The 12733-nt window shown below is 39.4% G+C and overlaps 1 protein-coding gene across 2 annotated transcripts in view; it reads right to left on the reverse strand.

Moving 5' to 3' along the window:
- Positions 1 to 12733, reverse strand: part of PLEKHH2 (pleckstrin homology, MyTH4 and FERM domain containing H2) — a 116795-nt gene that overhangs the window by 12298 nt on the left and 91764 nt on the right. Inside the window, exons 22-25 of one of the 2 annotated variants that reach the window (XM_081264070.1) lie at positions 11265 to 11442; positions 10205 to 10360; positions 8685 to 8782; positions 991 to 1132 (exon numbers count right to left, since the gene is read on the reverse strand). In XM_081264070.1, coding sequence (XP_081120196.1) covers positions 991 to 1132; positions 8685 to 8782; positions 10205 to 10360; positions 11265 to 11442 — 574 coding nt within the window. Of the gene's footprint in view, positions 1 to 990; positions 1133 to 7955; positions 8455 to 8684; positions 8783 to 10204; positions 10361 to 11264; positions 11443 to 12733 lie in introns of those variants that run through there. The other variant, XM_081264071.1, reaches the window with a different exon arrangement.

The following is a 12733-nucleotide window of genomic DNA, read 5'->3' on the forward strand; positions in this document are numbered from 1 at the left end:
GAGGCTGGGAGGTGGCAAAGTTCACATCAGGAATGTCCTTGTATGTAAATGAGGAAATTATAGCTATGTTCATTTTTTCTTGCTGTATTTCCCTCTCATTGATTAGTGTTGTATAAATAAATCTCCATGAAAAAGTGACAATGTACCAGGGTCCCTGGCTTAACAGCTGGCACTCTGGCAGCCCTCCAAGGCTGCAAAGATGACACTCCAGGAGTGGCTGGAAGGGGGAGCAAGATAAAGCCCACCCCTCATGACTTTGTAATGGATGCCAGAATGCTTCTATAGAGAGACAAATATACGTCTATTCAATTAAGTCACTATTAATTTGAGTGTGTGTATGTTTACAGAAGGTCAGCTTAATCCTAATTGATATAATAGGTATATGAAGAAAGTGCTCTAGAGTTTTCAGGACTCAAGCCTGTTAGATGAAAAACAATTTCAACACAGCATCCTCAGCCCCACAGCGCAACACTCAAATTCTTTTATTAAATAGAAGTCTAGAGGTCTAGAGCTAAATTTTCTTTTCTTCTTTTTTTTTAGGGGGGTACCAGAGATTGAACTCAGGGGCACTGAAGCACTGAGCCCCAGCCCCAGCCCCATTCTGTATTTTATTTAGCGCAGGGTCTCACTGAATTGCTGAGTGCCTCACTATTGCTGAGGTTGGCTTTGAACTCACGATCCTCCTGCCTCAGTCTCCTGAGCCTCTGGGATTACAGGCGTGCGCCATCGTGCTCGGCTAAGAGCTAAATTTTCAAGAGAATAAGAAATGAGGTTCCCTTTACAGAATACTGTCTCATTCTGCATCATTGCAGTTGTTGGCTGTTGAGAGTCACACTGTATTTACAAAGCCTGCAGGGTTTAAGGTCTTAAATCACAGCAAAGTAGATTTAAAGAACAGCTGAAGGTATGTTGTTTTACTGCATCTTAATTCCATGAAGAAACTGGTATCTTATCATTTCTATATACTATTCTACTCAACATGGAAGTTACCTGAGCTAAAAGAGCTGCCATTTCTAGTGCCAGATCCTTGCTCACAGGAAAAAGGCCATTTATTATTTGATCATTTGTCTGATACATTAACAATAACTTCTCTCTATCAGTCTCTCCACGGGCTTGCATTGAGAAATATAGTCTGAAAAAAAAAAGGAAAATTCTCATTAAATTTTACACACACACACACACACACACACACATCTATCTATTTATCTATGTGTGTATATATATATATATATATATTTTTTTTTTTTCCATGCTGGGGACGAACCCAGGGCCTTGTGCATATTAGGCAAATACTGTACTACTGAGCTACACCCCTAGCCCCCAATGACATTCTTTTTTTTAATTGCTTTTATTTTTTAAATACACGACAGCAGAATGCATCACAATTCTTATTACACATATAGAACACAATTTTTCATATCTCTGTTTGTATATAAAATATGCTCACACCAATTCATGTCTTCATACATGTAAAGCTGCTTTTTCCTTTTTTTTGATAGAATGCTAGAATTCAATCTATATTAAGAAAAATCTGGATTACAGAGGTAACTTTCATCCTCTTAAATCAATAATTTATCATTATTTTTTTTTGTTGGACGTTCAAAACATTACATAGTTCTTGACATATCATATTTCACAGTTTGATTCAAGTGGGTTATGAACTCCCATTTTTACCCCGTATACAGATTGCTGAATCACATCATTTACACTTCCATTGATCTACACATTGCCATTCTAGTGTCTGTTGTCTTCTGCTGCCTTTCCTATCCTCTACTATCCCCCCTCCCCTCCCCTCCCCTCCCCTCCCCTCTTCTCTCTCTACCCCCTCTACTGTAAATAATTTCTTCCACTTGTATTATTCTCCCCTTACCCCTCACTTCCTCTTGTATGTAATTTTGTATAACCCTGAGGATCACCTTCCATTTCCATACAATTTCCCTTCTCTCTCCATTTCCCTCCCACCTCTCATCCCTGTTTAATGTTAATCTTCTTCTCATGCTCTTCGTCCCTACTCTGTCCTTAGTTACTCCCCTTATATCAAAGCAGACATTTGGCATTTGTTTTTTAGGGATTGGCTAGCTTCACTTAGCATAATCTGCTCTAATGCCATCCATTTCCCTCCAAATTCTATGATTTTGTCATTTTTTAATGCAGAGTAATACTCCACCCCAATGACATTCTTACAAAAGAAGAAAGTAAAGATAAATCCAGAGGATACAAATGGAGTGGTTTTAACATAGTCCTCTAAGTTATATGAATTTAGACCATTACTATTGGTTGATGATCTCTTTCTGTTCCATATAAAATTCTCAGCAAAATGAAAAGAAAATTTCTTTAAGGTAGAGGGACTCTTCTAGCTATTTTTTAATTCCCTGAAGTACTAAATCCTTAAGTGTTCCTGAAGGATGTAAGACATTACAAAAAATTAAATTTGCTCTCTCTTGTAGGGAATGATGTCATCTTCATTTCAATGGGCCGTATAAACCTAATTTTCAAAATGCTATGAACATATCAAAGAATAGGAAATGAGGATTTCAACTCAAAATCAACCCCAAATCAACATCAATTCATGAGGGAGGGAAGCGAGGTCCTCTCTGAGAATCCAAAAGATAATATTTGTGCATTTAGATGTGTTTTGATTTTTTGGCCAAATGCTGATAAGATGATTTAGGGGCTCAAAATAGTTTTACATGTATTCATTACTACTTGTTGAAACATGACATGATTTTCTGTTGGTTGGTTGGTTCATTGGTTTTGAGATGGGGTCTCACTATACTGCCCAAGCTGGTCTTTGCTTTCTTCCTGGAGTTAAGATCCTCCTGCCTCAGCTTCCTGAGTAGCTGGTACTGCAGGTGTAAGCCATTATGCCTGGCTTATGACATGGCTTTTATTTGTCTAGGAGTCTTCGTCAAATCAGTGGCCCTTTTTATTTATTCACTGTGCTGTTTATATGTGAGACTTACAGGGCTCTGGAGTCAGATGAGGCATGGGTGCTATGAATGCTCCAAATGTTTTGGTAATGGGGAGAATAAGCAACACCTTGACACCCCTGAATATTATCATGGCAATGCAGTGGTTGGAGAAGAGGGATTTGGGTCCAGCAGTGAGGTGTGTGCCCAACTGGCTATCACTGTGGATTTTCCATCTTTCTCTCTGTACATACTTGAAGGAGCAGACACAGCATTTCTCCGCAAAATTATTTCAAATGTCAGGGAAGGAGAGGGCAGCAAGCCCCTATCTGGGGAAACATGATGGGTGTACTCTGAAATGTTCCTCCTAGCCCATGATTCTGATCATTTTTCCTATCACACCCAGTTTACAAATCAGAGCAGTTTCCTGGAAAAAAAAATCAATCCTACACCCCTTTTTATCTATGATTGCATGACGACAAATATTGCAGGATTGTTAAACTGGTAGAAGAATGCAGCTGGAAAACAGAAATAGGTAATTCATTTAAAATGACATCAGCAAAGTGATATAAAACAGAAAGAAGCTTAAGATGAAAGCCCTCCCTTTTTGACACAGTCACATTTTTATAACTAGCTTATTTTCCCCACTTGAAGTTATCACTGTAATCCATGAGGATTTAGATAAGTGTTACCACTGGAAGGTTTTTTTTTTTTTTTTTTTGTATCAGGTATTGAACTCAGGGGCTTTTAATCACTGAGCCACATCCCCAGCCCTTTTAAATATTTTCCTTAGAGACAGGGTCTCACTGAATTACTTAGGTCCTCGCTAAGTTGCTGAGGCTGGCTTTGAACTTGCAATCATCCTGCCTCAGCCTCCCAAGCTGCTGGGATTACAAGTGTGCGCCACCGCACCCGACTGGAAGGTTCTTAATACAAGTTTCCCTGGTAACACAGCCAGGGGGAGATAATGAACCAAATATTTCAATGACTACAGGAAAGAAGAGCTACAGTACATTTTCCTGTCATTTCTGGCATGCTGCAAGATTGCACCTGAAAAGGGAAAGGGAAGCTCCTTTAGCAAAGAAGGCAAGACAGTCCTGGACATGCGTGGTTCGGGTATACCATCTGCAGGAACCTGGCCCAAACCCCCAATGAACAGCTTGTTCTCCAGCAACCACGGAGGGGTGTGGACAACACTTGCAGAGGCACAGAAGAATCAGAAAAATGACCAGACGTCAGAAAATCAAACCCTCGGAGCTGGAATAGAAAAGGCACCAGAGGAGTGTGACTGACTAAGGCAGGTGGGGCTGGGACTGGACAGCTGGCGGGTACCCAAAGGCCTGCCTCCTTGCCCAGGAAGCTGAATGCAGCCCGTGGAAACCGATTCTACCTGGACCAGCACAGCTGGGCAGGGCTCTCGCCACTGCAGGGGAATGCTTTTGCTTGCCCTCAGGTGGCTCCCAGTTCATTCTTCACAGCATTTATTGTCCAACTGTGGCCCTTCTCATCCTCGGGGGAAGCCCCCTAGGGAGCAGCCTCAGGTCCTCTGGTCCCCTCCTTCTACCCTCCCTTCACTCCTCAGTCCACCACAGTCTACTGATTTCCCTTCACTGAAACCACGATTATGAGCCTCCCCACACGTCTCTGCTTTCTACATGTGGCTACAATGTCAACCATCTGCTTGAAAGTCATCCCTCTGCCAAACCTTCCTCCATATTCCTACAACATCATGTATGTAGACATGGTAATATTCATGGTCCATTCAGCAAATACCTAGGACATGTTCACTGGGTGGCAGGCTCTGGACCCAGAACTTTACACTGACCAATACCTAATCCTTCAGACAACTCTCAAGGTAGGTGCTATTTTAACCTATATATTTCACAGAGGGTATCTGAGACACAGAGATGTTAAGCAACTTACTCAGGGCTGCATAGTTAGTAGTAGACCCAGGAAGCTAACCCAGGCAGTCTGCCTCCATATCCATGTTTCTCACTGCTCTGTTATACTGTTGCCACAGCATTAACCAAATTGCTAAGACTTCCCATCTGTCCGCCCCAAGATACTACAAGATTCTTCATCTGCCAAGCAGCACTACAATAAACAAAGCTAAAATACCAATTTTAGGAATCCTCATTTGGTTTTGGGGAAACCAAATGGAATAACTTCTGTGTGTAAGACTATTTCTGATAATCCACACCTTATGAATGCCTTTGAATTCCCAGGGCTTCAAATAAGTCCTGGCACTGTGCTTGGGTGGACAAATGAATGGTATGTAAGAATGGCTAACTACAGGAATTATTTACTGAAAAAGGCTAAGGAAACTCCTTGCTGCAGCCTTGGGTAAGTGGCCAAACTCTAAAAGTTTCGGTTGCCTCATCTAATCACCTACCCTCTATGGGTGTTGCTAGGATTATATGAGAGGATGGTATAAAGAGCTCAGCACAGGCCTAGAGTTGGGTAAATGCTCCATAAACATAGGTGATTATTAGCAATAGAATTATTCTCTAGAGGTCTTCAGAATCACAGCAGAGTCCCTCCATTCTGGACTTTTAAAAATGTGAACATAACCAAAAGGAAAGATGAGGTGACCTGTTGACCTTTTGGACTTGGACGTCGATGGATACAGGTGCTCACACAGCCAGCCAAAGGCGACAGAGACAGGCATGTTAAAATGTGCTCCAGAAAACGACAACTGCAAAGCACTGCTAAACATAATCTTCCATTTTCAAGGAGAGGAAAAGAAGAGTTGTTCCCTCTGGGAAGGACCCTGGCCGGCTTTGTTAAAATTGTGCCTTGACTTTGGCAGTTTTGAATACATAGTAAGAAATCAAATTAAAGAAGAGGGTTTAATGTGAACAAAGCTTAAACATTAATTTCCAAATGGTCATCTCTGAATCCAAGTTCAAAACCCATTAATTAGATCTTTAACCCCAGAATCTAAATAATTGAAATTCCATAACTTGCTAAAGATAAATAAACTATTTCATGATAAAGAAAATTGGTATTTTAGCTTTGTTTATTGTAGTGCTGCTTGGCAGATGAAGAATCAAGACCTTGGCTGGGTGACAGGTCACAGCCAGTTCCCCTTTTAACTGTGTCACTGGAAATTAGAGATGCTGTCTAAGCTATTTATACACATATGCAAAGCAAGGCCATATTTAGAAAAACAAAGTACTTTCTCACAGCTGTGGCTCTTCAGCCACTTCAGACTTCTCTTAAAAATCAAACCTCTTAGTTGAGTGGGGTTGCTTTTTATTTTCTTCCTTTCTTATGTCAATGATATTGTCATGAGTCTTTTATTTACTTATTTATTTTTAGCAAGGCCGTCTTCACCATGTGTTATTACCTCTTTTGTTCCTTCTTAGAGCATTATTTTTGTCTGCGTTTGTGGGCTGGCTTTGTCCATTTCATCCAATTTTAATTTTGGTTCTAATTGTAGCCACCATAATCAGAACCAGTATGTACTAAACACCCATAAGGTGTGGATTATCAGAAATCGTCTTACACACAGAAGTTATTCCATTTGGTTCCACCAAAACCAAATGAGGATTCCTGAACCTCTTCTGCAAAACAATATATGATCTCCCACAAAAGGCAAGATCAATGTGAGAGAGAGCCATCCTGAGGACCTTCAGAGCAGTGCCTGTCAAAACTTAGCACGGAATGTCCCAGTGGCTCAGGAGGCTGAGGCGGGAGGATCTTGAGTTCAAAGCCAGCCTCAGCAACTCTGTGAGGCCCTAAGCAACTCAGTGAGACCCTGTCTCTAAGTAAAAATATATTTTAAAAAAGGGCTGAGGATATGGCTAAGTAGTTAAGTGCCCCAGGGTTGAATCCCCAGTACCCAAACAAACAAACAAACAAACAAAAAACAACAACAAAAAAACAGAATGGGCAAAAATTACATGGAGGTGGAGAGATGCTAAAACATGGACTCCTGGCATTCAACCCCTGAAATTATGACTTAATAAATCTGAAGTGAGGCCTAATAATTGCATAACTTGCACTTCTAGCACTTTTCCGTGTGATCCTGAGGCTGCTGGTCCAGGGCCCACACTTCCAGTACTACTGCTCCAGCACTAAACAGAACTCAAACCATCATCTGAAAGGTCCACGTCTTCCAGCCTAACGTTCTCGCCAATCACTGATGGACCAAAGAGGAAGCTGGCCATCAATGAAGGTTCCTCCAACAGAGCAGCCTATCTAATTCCCATGATCTAAATAATGTGGATCTCTAGGATTTAAAGCTTAGCAAAGCTTCACAGTTGCCTTCTTGGTGAAGCTACTCAGAATGCTGGAATGTCATCACAGCTGGTGAGCCCCTGAACAAAGAGGCTCCAATGGTTCACAACCACCATTAATTCAGATCAAAGGAGTCTGTTCAAACAGAAGGTGGCCCTCAGTGGCTGACTGAGGTGGAGTCCAAACTATGAATTCGCCATTATCCTAAATAAATATGCAAGTTTCCCCCGCTAACTTTTCATTGTTAAAAATACATATGGCAGCCAGGCGCGGGGGTGCACACCTGTAATCCCAGCAGCTTGAGAGACTGAGATGGGAGGATTGTGAGTTCAAAGCCAGCCTCAGCAAAAAGCGAGGCACTTAACAACTCAGTGTAGACCCTGTCTCTAAATAAAATACAAAAAATAGGGCTGGGGATGTGGCTCAGTGGTCGAGTGCCCCTGAGTTAATCTCTGGTACCCAGAAAAAATATATATGGCAAAGAAGATACTGGGCCAGTTGGAATACTCTGCTAATTTATGGAGCCATTTCTGTGGGACAGATAATTAGAAAAATTTATTTTTCTAATTACTAGATCAAAGGGTATTATCCTCTTTTTGTCACACAGTGCCTTTACTTCTTACATTCCAATTTCAAGTCTACGGACATCTTCCAGAGAGAGTCTTCTGAAAAGAGTTCAGTGCTATATCAAAATCTCAACAGGCTTCTGGCCCAACATTTGTTAGATCCTTTAATTTATGAGGTAGAAGATTCAAATAAAACCAGAAAAATATCTTTATTTTGGTACAGTCAATATGAGTTGACCTGTTAATACTGTTTATTAAGTGTCATGCTCTGCTAATACATGGAAGAAATGAAAATATTTTTTAAAAAGAAAAGAAAGAAAATCTGGTTCCTGACCCTATGCCAAAGTGTGCCATGATTTTGTCGGTTGAGAAGGTCCGTGCTCTAGTTCTACTGGCACCTTCTCAATTCCAGAAACCAGCTGCACAGCCACATCCTTTTGGACCCACTTGGAAGTACCCACTCCCAACCCCTCCTTCCAGCTGGGCATAAACATCATTTTATCGCAGCCTCCTGATGGCTCCAGTCTAGGTGAGGATCCTCACTGGGTGCTCTGACAGTGCGACTTCTTCCTTCAGAGGATTAACATGTAATGCCATATACATGGGGGGAGTGTATCATTAACACCAGTCTTCCTCTCCAACCTCTACACTCCAGAAGAGCAGGCACTGGGTCTATGTCTGTTTTTATTACCATTTTATCCAGAGCATCTAGCCAAATGATTGGTTTATAGTTGAAGCTATATAGTTGAGAGAGAGAGAGAGAGAGAGAGACAAATACATATATATGAAAGAATGAGAATTAGAAACAAATTTTATGTGATAGTTTCTTCCTGTTGAAGAGAGTTACTATACAAAAATAAATATACAAATAAACTATAACTTTGAAGGCTACTCAATAGGAAAGTAAACTGTAGGTGCAAGACTTGAAGACAAATTTGTACACATTTGGATACAGTATATTACGCACCTGTTTTTATAAGTTAGACGGACAGTTCTTGTACCTTCACATTTCCCAGGCTGCTGCTCCTTAGATGCCTGTTCCCACTTAGAAATAATGTCACAAATCTAGAAAGGAATTGAAAAACTGAGATTCACAAGACCTTTAAAAAAATCAACATTTTTTGAAAACAAGTATATCTGTAGACTGAAAATTCTCAATTAATATGACCAAAAAAATGTGTTTAAGATTTTTGTTTTCAGTTCCTATATAGCTCTAAGTTTAGGATTTAACTATAAATTGTTCTTTGGTCCACTTATCCTTTTGGACACACATTAACTTTGGACTGTGGCCATGCATTTTTTACTCAAAAAGGAATCTTTGTGCAGGACGGCATGAGACTGGAAACAAAAAGATTCCAGGGATTTTTTCACGATTTGGTCACTGAAGGAGTAACTTTTCTACCTTCTGAATTTATAAAGATTGGAATGACTGGGGCTGGGTATGGTGGTGAATGCCTATAATCTCAGCCACTTGGGAGGATTGCAAGTTTGAGGTCAGCCTTTGCAACTTAGAGAGACCCTGTCTCAAGATAAAATTTAAAAAGGGACTGGAGATGTAGCTCAGTGGTAGAGTGTCCTGGGTTCAACCCCAGTGCCCCATAAAAGAAAAAGAAAAAAAGAAAGAAAGAAAATATTGGAATAACTAAGTTAAACCAAAGAAATCTGAATTACAAGGAAAAATTCTAGCTGTTTGATTTGGGAGAAATCGTTTCCCTCTCTAAACCTCCATTTCGTCATTTGCAGAATAAGTGGAATGTTTTTCTAAGGGCTCTTTATGGTTTTATGATTCTGTATGTCTAATCATTGCCATCACTTGATGGAAACTTTATTAAAGTTATTTTACTTTGATCTGGGAAAGATTTAAAAATTTTTTTTTAGTTGTAGATGGACACAAAACCTTTGTTTTATTCATTTGTGGTGCTTAGGATTGAAACCAGTGCCTCACACATACTAGGCAAGCACTCTAACCCTGAGCCACAACCCCAGCCCCAACCTGAGAAAGATTTTTCACAATACTTTTTCTTTAAACTGGGTGTGGTGGTATACACATGTAATCCCAGCAAATCAGGAAGCTGAGATAGAAGATCACAAGTTTGAGGCCAGCCTCAGCAATTTAGTGAGACCCTAAGCAATTTACCAAGATATTGTCTCAAAATAAAAAATAAAAAGGGTTAGGGATGTAGCTTAGTGCTAGTGTTTCCCTGGATTCAATCCCCAGTCTCTCTCTCTCTCTCTCACACACACACACACACACACACACACACAAAATACACATACACACACCATTCTTCTATATCTCCACAGGTTCATTTTCCACCCATCTTTCAAACTGGGTGCAAAGTACACAATACTCTTGAAACACTTATCAATTTCAATACTAGCTTAAGGTTATCAGTGCATAAATCTGTTCTTCCCTAAGCAAACTAAAGACCAAATAGCTTCTTTGTTGCTTGCCAGGTCTGGCTCCTTAGAAGCCCTTGGTTTCACCTTTATGTTTCCTTGAAGACAATGCTCTAGGTCTCTGCCAGAAGGATCGTCAGTGAACAATGCAAATCCAGACTGTAAAGGCTTCCTCATTCCTGTGTCCTGGTTCAAAGTATTCAAGAATTCTTCCACTGTGGTAGAAGCATCAAACCCAACTACCTGAGCAGAAATAACAAAGCAGTGCTCTTAATAAAGAGCATATATGTTTGAAACAGAGACGTCAGAGTAGGAAAAAGGTCATGCCTGATGCATGATTAATGACAGACGCATTTCTGTAGGTGTTTTAACGTTTTTGTCCCAAAGCTCCACTGGAGAAAATTAACAAGATTACTTCAGTAGACAGCTTGCTGTATGTAAGAATTCAGAAACCTCAGCTACAGACAACAACAATTCAAAACAGAAAGATCATTTGATAGCTATCAATACCTTTCAGATATTATGTACTTACCTGTTAGAAGCAAACCAAAAAGTACAATACAAACTGCAATCTTTAAGTAAAAAAAAAAAATAAACAAGAAATGCTTTAAATAAATGAACACTTTCATGTATTTAATGTTTGTTTCTTTAACAGGCAGTTAAGTATCTGAGTTCAGTGATAAAAGGCTATGGCCACAAATACAATTGCTGGCTTCGGGGCATGTTTCCTTCAGTAAATAAGTGAAATCCAGATCTGAGAGTTGGAAGGGCCTGGGAAAACTTTCCCAGATAATTCCTGAGATTTGGAGACTTTAAGAGAGACTAAAATTGTGCATGCTCAAACGTTAGTAATTATTTCCTTACCTACCAGGGATACTAATGGGGAAAAAAACTTGACCAAAGTATATTTGATTTTCTCCATCACAATTACAATGGCAGTGAAATCCATTCCTTTTTTGGTTCAATATGGATTTGTTTTCAGCATGAATCCTTTTTAGCAAAACTATTTCAAAACTTAGCTGTTTTGATAAAAGATCTAATGTACTTGCAGGTTTATCAATGCTAGGTACTGACCAAGCTAGGTATTCTCATTTCCCTAGGTTTCTTGATCAAGCACATTTTTATTACAGTAAAAAGGCCAACACACCTGATATATCCCATTCATGAAGTGCACGGGGATACTGAAAGGCAAGGAATGATGATACGGGTTTCGAAGAAGGGTTGAAAGAATTTCCATTCTCGAGGGTCTCGCTTCTCGATCTCCGTTTTGTTGTGTTCTTTCTACACATCGCTGGCAATAAATGGCATATTTCCCAAATTCTGTCCTGTAATATAAAACTTAAGATAAAATCTACGAATAAATTTAATTATGACAATCTAATCCATGCATCCTCAAGATAACTTCCCATCCTGTTCATTATTACTATGTATTATAATAATTTTGACAATAATTTTCCTTTTTCAATGATAACATTAAATTGCTGTCATGTTTCTCAAATTCCAGTTCCTATATTTTTGCAACGGACTAACTCAAATGTCTCTGTAAAGTATTCTTCAACTTTTTTGTTATTAATCACAAAGTGGATTTAAAACTACCAGTCACTATACAGTCAATATATAGTGACTACATTAACAAATATAAAGAAAGCAGTTGTATAAAGAATAATATGTGGTAACTTAAACATGATGCAGCAGAGTTCTCTTCTGAAGAACATCAAGGTTGATGTTACATTGCTAAACAAGAAAGAAGATGTCTTCTAACAAAAATTTAAAAATATTTTCCTTCTTTACCTTATAAAAATATTAAGCTAAACAAAACCACTAGGGTGAACCATGTAAAAGTTGAATCAAGATCTTATTTTTCCTCATTTGCATGTAATATGAAAATTATGTGTAATTTTCATTTTGTTTATAAAAGCAGATTGATAACACCTTTAAATATATTTATAGTCAGGTGTTTTCTGACAACCCAATGGTGTTACCTTCTGTCCAGGGGGCTCAATAACTGCTACAGAAATCACACGATTTTGATGATAGGGTCCCTAGAATGTGTTATGAACTGCAGAATATTTTCCTCTTATTTCCAAGTTGCTTTTTGTTTTGGGGTTTATTTGTGCTAGTCCCAGGGTCTATTTAAGCAACCTAACGTGAACCTCCTGGTAAAACAAAATGATCCTGGGGAAACCTTAGCTGAGTGCCCTGGGTCCCATTCTATGAGGATTTTATTTTATTTTATTTTATTTTTAAAGAGAGAGTGAGAGAGGAAGGAGAGAGAGAGAATTTTTAATATTTATTTTTTAGTTCTCGGCGGACACAACATTTTTGTTGGTATGTGGTGCTGAGGATCGAACCCGGGCCGCACGCATGCCAGACGAGCGCGCTACCGCTGAGCCACATCCCCAGCCCTCTATGAGGATTTTAAATATTTCTTTCAAAGGAATGAAAATTCTGATGTAACTCAAATACATACAATTATAAAAGGAGGAAAGACCATAGGAACATAAAAGAACTAAATGGTCAGCCAGTAAAAGGGGAAACTAAGAAGAAAACACTTGGTTTCACTGAAGAAGCACCCCTTAATGCTAAGTCATCCATACTTGAAATGACACATAGACT

Source organism: Spermophilus citellus, assembly GCF_964194105.1.
Source record: "Spermophilus citellus genome assembly, chromosome: 13".
NCBI lineage: Eukaryota > Metazoa > Chordata > Mammalia > Rodentia > Sciuridae > Spermophilus > Spermophilus citellus.